The sequence below is a fragment of the Mizuhopecten yessoensis genome, unplaced genomic scaffold, assembly GCF_002113885.1.
Source record: "Mizuhopecten yessoensis strain PY_sf001 unplaced genomic scaffold, ASM211388v2 scaffold10803, whole genome shotgun sequence".
NCBI lineage: Eukaryota > Metazoa > Mollusca > Bivalvia > Pectinida > Pectinidae > Mizuhopecten > Mizuhopecten yessoensis.
The window spans coordinates 284,000-292,249 of NW_018408729.1; the positions used below are offsets into that span (position 1 = coordinate 284,000).

The 8,250-nt window shown below is 34.4% G+C and overlaps 1 protein-coding gene across 2 annotated transcripts in view; it reads left to right on the forward strand.

Annotated features, from left to right (window-relative positions):
• Positions 1 to 8,050, forward strand: part of LOC110462559 (cell adhesion molecule 2-like) — a 39,980-nt gene extending 31,930 nt beyond the window's left edge. For both annotated transcript variants that reach the window (XM_021516550.1, XM_021516549.1), the window contains exons 6-9: positions 290 to 412; positions 918 to 939; positions 1,291 to 1,375; positions 2,261 to 8,050. In XM_021516550.1, coding sequence (XP_021372225.1) covers positions 290 to 412; positions 918 to 939; positions 1,291 to 1,375; positions 2,261 to 2,398 — 368 coding nt within the window. In that variant the 3' untranslated portion in view covers positions 2,399 to 8,050. The remainder of the gene's footprint in view (positions 1 to 289; positions 413 to 917; positions 940 to 1,290; positions 1,376 to 2,260) is intronic.
• Positions 8,051 to 8,250: the final 200 nt, after the last annotated feature.

The window sequence follows — 8,250 nt, forward strand, 5'->3', positions numbered from 1 at the left end:
AAATGAAGCTGTAAACACCTGGAGACTTATTTTATCATCATACATTATTTGGGTTCGTTAACTGTCATTCATGTGTATTTTGATTATTTAATAAACCAAAACTGATAGAAATCTTCAAAAGATTGGAATTTTGTTTTTCTTGTGACGATTTATAATTGCATGGTAACAGAGTTGTTGGGGACAATGTTATGTTCCTGGTAGGGCTTTTCAACATGCTGAGTAATTTATAAATCTAAACAAGTAGATCGGGTGATCTTGATTGGCTATGTAGTCACAATTTTTACTACAGCTGAAGGACTCAGCACGACCATCATCATCGTCATCATCGTCATTGTCGTCGTTGTCATCGTTGTCGTAGCCGTCGTTGCCTTTATTTGTCTCAAACGTAGAAACGCCAACAAGAGTATCGAAGGTAAGGTCAGCCCGGAGGAAGCGTCTTAAAATTGCCTACCTAATAGGTTACGATGAATAAAAATATATATTTATCACCTATGATATGGTGATATAAATAGACTAGATCTGTTATCTGTCAAACCTGTGCATGTTACACGATAAATAGAATCTGTCACTCCAGTGAAGGGTAAGACACTGACCAGTGTTTGTAGGTAGTCCACTGTAGTTGAAGAGATCATTTTGCTAGTCCTGCATCCTAGAAACTAGTGAGAGATTTCCTTAAGGAAACATCTCAGCATATACAGGAAAAGTGATTAACTATATGAAGCTTAAGGAAAAAATTGTCAATTGTTATGTAACGAAGTTTATCTGTATTTTGAGCAGTTTTCATAATAGGACAATTCTTACTTTATAATTTAAAAAAAAAGAGTTAAAATAAGAGAGAGAGAAAAAACGGGTCTTTCACAAGAGATAACAATGCAATGAACACGCTTTTAATGATTGTAATCCTTGTTTATTTTCAGAACCTCCAGAGAAGCCAAGAAAGTAAGTTGATATCTAGATAAAGGGGGATAACCCATTATGTTCTAATGACATGATTTGAGTATAAGATCAAGGGAGGTCACTCTTTTATGTTAGATGCCAGTATGATCTATTACTGTATGTTTGAAGTATTTTGAAAGTTGTTAGTTTTACTGACGTGAATAAAGGGTATACTTGTTTTGTCAAATTTGGCAGGCCATGATTAAACTGAATTCCTATGCTATTCCACTATATAAATCTCCTTGTATAGATGTTCCACAGAATATGTGTTCCTCTGTTAGGTCGGTCCTGTGTGTATTTATTATTTGTTTCCACTAAGCTGTACTTATGTTTGTGTCGTCTTTGTTTCCATAGTAACTCAGACCTGAGCTTTGTGAACAAGCCTCCAGATGTGATCCGTAACGACGAGAAACGAGGAAATAACATGGGTTACAATAATGTGAGTATAGTTACAGCAACTGTCATGGAAACTGTGAAGCTGATCATCTGAACAGAAATTTTACTGGAATTGTTCTGATCAGTTATCAGTGAAACAAGTTTGAATAAAAACATAGCTACAACTACAAAAGTTTGGTTAAAAATATTTCAGGAAGAGTCTTACAGTAACTTTGACAAGTCTTAATAAACTGCTTCGGTAACTATTACCACTGTAAAAATATGTTTGTTACCATAACAACTGTTAATGGAAATGTTTCTGTTACCATAGCGACTATTAATGGAAATGTTTCTGTTACCATAACGACTATTAATGGAAATGTTTCTGTTACCATAACAACTGTTAATGGAAATGTTTCTGTTACCATAACAACTGTTAATGGAAATGTTTCTGTTACCATAACAACTGTTAATGGAAATGTTTCTGTTACCATAACAACTGTTAATGGAAATGTTTCTGTTACCATAACAACTGTTAATGGAAATGTTTCTGTTACCATAACAACTGTTAATGGAAATGTTTCTGTTACCATAACAACTGTTAATGGAAATGTTTCTGTTACCATAACAACTGTTAATGGAAATGTTTCTGTTACCATAACAACTGTTAATGGAAATGTTTCTGTTACCATAACAACTGTTAATGGAAATGTTTCTGTTACCATAACAACTGTTAATGGAAATGTTTCTGTTACCATAACAACTGTTAATGGAAATGTTTCTGTTACCATAACAACTGTTAATGGAAATGTTTCCGTTACCATTACAACTGTCCTAGTCCTAGTATATGTTACTTGCTGTATGACTGATAATTAACCACACCTGTATGAGGACTTCAAAAATAAATCTGGTTATTGAGTAACATGTGAGTGTATCTTCTAATTTCCAGTTTGACAAACCGAAGGGTGAACTACAGTATGCAGACCTTACGTTTGAAGACAAACCGCGGAGTCGGCGTCCCATACAGATTCTTGACACTGACCTTGGACCAACGACCTACTCTGAGGTCACGATGCCAAGTGTGTGACCTTTGACCTAGAGAGACCAGGATATTTGTGCCAATGACATCCCAGGAGTACCATAGTGCTAATCTGTGATGTCACAAATTTCTAATTAAGGCAACTACAATCTTTGCATTACAAAGGTCATGACCTTAACTTAGCAGGTTGCCATCCAAGTGTGGGAAATCGTTTTAGGGGTGGAGAACACGTTTCATGTATTGAAATCTCTTAACAAGGACGTTTGAAATGCCGTAGAAGATTTCAATATTTTATCGTGTTTGTAACTTCAGTCATGGACTTGCTTGTTGCCTTGTAAAGGAGCAGTCATTTCTCACAAAGTTGAAACTAGGGAGCATTCATTTAAGGTGAAGAACGACCTGTGACCTTTATACCCACCAGCTTCAAACTTTATCTGTCTTTATCATTGCAGTCATTGTCACCGATGGATGCCATATATATCTCCATTCTTTGATCATTCAGCGTGACATATATTCCACGCCTAAACTGATTTATTGTCAGGTGCCCGGAGTGTCTGATCCATGAAATATTGGTAGTTTTTGCAGCAGAATGGAATATTGGTGCAGTAAACATTAAGACGCTGTATGTTATAGACCTGATATACTGTACACCGGGAAATTGTTCACTGCAGGTTTTTTTCGCCCTGTAGATTGAGGGCGAATATTATTAGTTTTCTCTGGGTTAGGAGGGGTCTATGGGCTCATTGACCCCGTCTGGTCTATAAAGATCAAAGGGGTCTGTGAGCCAGTAGACCCCTTCTTCTTTAACCCTGAGATAACGAATTAGTCACCCTGACAATCTTTTATTATTTTTTTTCAAAATTATAAGTCACTTTGTGAGTTTGAGTTGTACTTGACTGCTATCAAAATACAGTAGCCCCTACCGGACATCTTTTCGGCAATATTTCGTACAATACACAACCATCTTTGTAATTAGCACCCTAGCAGCCCCTCATAGCTTGTTTCAGTGAATTGCTGTCGTTTTAGATTGCTTGTAGGCTGTTTCATCCTGTAAATGATTGGCAAACCTCAAACAATTGTGTTTATCAGACGCCATCTTTGTTGTTATGAAGAGAGATTTTCTGTTCAAGTTATCTCCCGTCGCACATGCTTATGTAGACCCTGGTAGAGTGGGTCTATATTTCAGGCAAAATATCCAATCAGAAAGAGTGTTACAAATTAGAAGGATGACAAATCATTATAGCGAAAATTAGTCAACAATATCATTCTCATAGTCATTAGATATGAAAGGTGGAGTTAACATTTGGCGAATTCAAAGGTGAAGGGCGAAAGTTTGATGCTGCGAAACATTTCCTGGTATACAGTATTCGGATTATATCACAAAGCTTATGATGAAGACTACATCAGAGTCTTGTTTCAATATTTTTTTTGTGAAATACACATTAAAGATATCGTTATTGCCAGATTATTTTGGCCTAACTGTGACTCATTTATTATCCCGTATCATTTTTCACACATGGAAACATTGTATTATATAAAACATTCATTCCAATGATAAAATCAACACATGTATGATGAAATTCCTTAGGCCAAAATAGGGTTTTTTTCGTTTCCGGTAACCCTACCCTACAAACCATAGTTTTTAGTGCCTACCCTAAACTTTTCTTGGCAATTTTCAAGGAAGAACTATTAAAGTCAAAATCATATCAACTGAATAAAAATATTGAAAAATATCATTTTAAACCTACCAACCCCAATTTGTTTTCAGATCAGATGTGTAACGGGGAAACAAACATGTTTTTTTTAGTTTGGACTTACTGCAGTTAAATTCACCTTGCCTATTATTACCAGATGGGGACAAAAATGTTTTATCAAACCAATGTCAATGATCATATTCATACCTAAGCAAATTTAGACTCGCAGATTATTACATGTACTTACTGTTATTATACCATACATATCTTAGCGGAAGTCTTATTCTAGCATTTTTCACGTTTCAAATATTGCTCTAGTTAATATTTCTTCTACTCTTTACATTGTGAATGTGTTATCATCAGTACGCTAATCCAATGAAACTTGGAAGATACACTTAAACTTGAAATCGCTAAAATAAATAAATTTACAGTAGTTTTCTTATGTCGCCCTGTGTAAGCATACCGGTATTTTTAACAGAGCATTTTCATTTCATCAGATGCACATCAACTGCGCAATAGGTAACAACATAGTGATACAACAATGACAAAACAATCACGTGATCATTGAGACAACGGAGGCAGTAGGATTCGGATTATCTTGACAACTTTCTAGATATTGAGGAAGTTGCTACTTTTGGGTGACATGTTCAGTTGGACTGTCCTTGAATTTGCATTTATTTTTTATTTTTTTACGAAAACCTGTAAAACTCGAGGTTTAGTGTCCCCCCTGGACAGTTATAGGACTGAAAGACATGTAGGCATTAATAATCCAGAAATAAATCATTTCTGTTTTTCTCGCCCTTAAAAATCGGGACCAGTTGTATGTGGATGTTTATTTCAAATCATGTGATTCTTCATTGATAATCAAAAGAGTGTTGCTTTCTTTTCCAAAAGGAACTGTCCCATGCTATTACTCTGGGAGAGTTCATTAAGAGTATATTAAATCGGATTTTTTTGCAATATGGAAATGTTTTTCACATTGAGTAATGTTAGTGCGAAGATATCCGCATAAAAATATTGACTCATAGCGTGAATAAGAAAATATCCACAGTGTGATAAGTTTAAAAAGTCACAAGGTGAACATTCCAACATGTAATAATTTCTATGTTGTGTTGTCGTGTGTTGAACTTTCAGCTTTGAGCATTGTTCCCTGTGTTGGCCTGTGTCAAAGATGTTATAATTCTAGATGTTTTCAACTTATCATGGAACAAAGTGTTATTCCAAGAATTTAATATATTTTTCTAATCTTAAAAATGTTTAATTACATTACATTGTTATTTCATTTTAATTGAAAACAGGAGGTGTTCATTATACTGTTATTATTACTAGTATCTAGATGTTTTGCTGTATGTGTCTGTCAGTGCTACAAAATGTATTGTTTTATGTACCGTATCTATTCCACTACAAATAAGCTCCTCTCTACTACCGTAAATGTCCAAGGAACAGGGTGGGCGCTCACATTTTAGCCCCTTCTGCTTTACAGGAAATGTCAAGTCATGCTTTGTGGTCAAAAGAGGGAATGTCCAAGATGGTGGCCATATTGAATGATTGTAAATGGGGGACTGCTTGCAAGTAAGCGCCCTGCCAAATTCTGGTTGATTTGTTACAAGGGGAGGGGCTTATTTGTGATTAAATACGGTACACAATAAAAACTTCCATACCTCATGATCTGACTTTTCTCATCCGATGAAAAGTACTTGTAAGAGGTCAAAATCTCGCTACAGAACCCTGGAATTAAGACTTTCTTCATTCTGAAAACTGAAAAAGTCACAAGTTTGGTTTCTGTAGTACAGAGAGGTATTTTTTTCTAAAAATGTTCACAAATAAAAATGATTTGCTGCAGGTATTGCAGCACTGGTACTTTGTCCGTTTTCTTGTTGGGACATAAAATCATGTTTTTTTCTCAGTAAACTCACTGACCTTAAGATCAAGTTGTTGATACTGTGAACCAGTTGTCTTGATTTCTATATATTGCTGTCAAATAAACAAACTTATATGAAAACAATACAACAACTTATACACTTTCTCATAAGAACTGTAGCTTATTGTAAAGTTGGTATAGGGAATGATTTATAACTGTACACAAATCGCATGATTTTTCCGGTGATGTCGGCAAAGCTACTTTAAATTGAAAAAGTGTTAAAATTTTCATAATATAAGCAATTCATGGTCATTATTTTACCTTTGTTATTTATTTTACAAAACATGTCATTTCTTTCTTGCGATTTTTAAAGTCTGGAAAGCAGGCAAGGGAGGTAACTGTGAAATGTCACCAGTTAGATCAGATCACGAGTATATTTGTAGATTTACCATTCATATGATACAGCATCATGTAGTTATTCTAAAACATCATGTTATTTGTTTTAAATTTTCTGGTTAAAGTTTTTCTCATTTACATGTTAGGATACAAAAAGCGAATATTTTTGAAAAATCATGGTTAAATGTTTTCAGAATTATTTTCTTACTTGTTGATAGTTTTGATAGCAGTGGGTTCATTACCAGGACAACTTGTCCTTATTACATCAAGCTGTACTTAAAATCAATAAACATATCACTGTCTTGTCTGTATGGCTAATTAGCATTTCAGGGACCATCTAAAACAATTTAGTAAATTGTTTAAGGGATGAAAATACCAGATGTCATCCATTTTATAATTTCTTTGAGGTTTAAAATTTTGTAAACGTTTATTATTTAGAATTTCTTCTTCTTGATCATTATTTTGATAATTAGTTATCAGTTATGTAAGTTGAATGTTAACATGTAGCACAACCTTATCCTGTTGTGACCACACAGGGAAGGAATTGTCTACATCGGTCAGGCCGCTGCTGTACCACTCCTATGCTTTTCTGGAGGAAGTTACAAAGAGGAGGGTGTATATGTTATATCAATTTTTGGTGTATATATCTTTTTAAATTGTAATGAACTGGTTTTGCTTGTTCTTTTTCATTCTTGGAAAATTCAATATGAATGTATTCATAGTACGATTGTGTGAATTTATGTGGTCTTAAAAATAATTCAAAACAAAAAGATAAAATTAAAACTGTACATCAGCAAACAGCAGCACAAAATGAAAAGTAACATTTTTTTTCTATATAAAGATTAAGATGTAGAAAGAAATCAACTTGAGCATGACATTGAGATATTTATACACACAAACTGGTGCATATTCAACACGACACAATGAAGATTTTTAGTGAGGGAGGTTGTATTGTTTATTGATAGAATTGCTCCCTTAAAGTCACACGATTATCTCCCTTTGATATTCGAGTTATCTCCCTTATCTGGGAAGTTTCAATTATTCTTACCGAAATATCACACTAACAGTATATACGTAGTATTTATCACTGAATGTATTCTAGTGTGTTAGGACCAACTTTAGTAGCACCACTTGCTGTATTAACAGACAATTCCTTGTGTCCTTGTTACAGTAGTGTAAGTGAATAGAAACGTTCTCAAAATTATTAAAATTGAATTTGAGTCTTGAAGCACAAATCTCCCTTTAATACTAGAGTTATCTCCCTTAGACCTCTTTGTAATCAACATTGTACGACTACTATGTCAGTTTATCGAATGTTAATCCTATCTTACTGCACATGTTTTTATACACAATTTGTAATTCAGAATCAAGAGCCTAATAGGAAAATGCTGACGTTTACTATTTACCTGTATTTCTGAACTTAAATGGTCAGGTACATGTTCAAACTGTAGGTGTATAATAGTATAGCCTGTGGCCATCATGTATCCGTGTGTAGCCGTGACATACACGTTTAAGGAGGGGATGTCAACTCCTCCATCATTAGTTTAGGATTTTAACTGTTATAACCTTGTCCTAACCTATTTAACAAGGAACTGGTTGAAATATGGCTATTTTTGTATATCACAGATATTTTTTACAGTTGTACATAAATATATATACATGTATTATTGATAACAAGATCCAACCGTGTACAAATATGATGAATTCCATTAGTACATAATAAATTTGTACATATATTCAAGATTAAAATCAGTCTTGTGGGTTCTGTTTAAAAGTTTGTCTCCTCCCTAATGCAGCTGAGCTATAGATATTTGGTTGTGTGTTTCCGGTGTGTTGCTATTGTTTGCCTCTCGGTGTGTCGCGAAAAACTACACCTTTATGGAGGATAATCACTATCATATTTATCACACACCAAAATGCAATCTCCGTCAACACTTGGACGAGTAAGT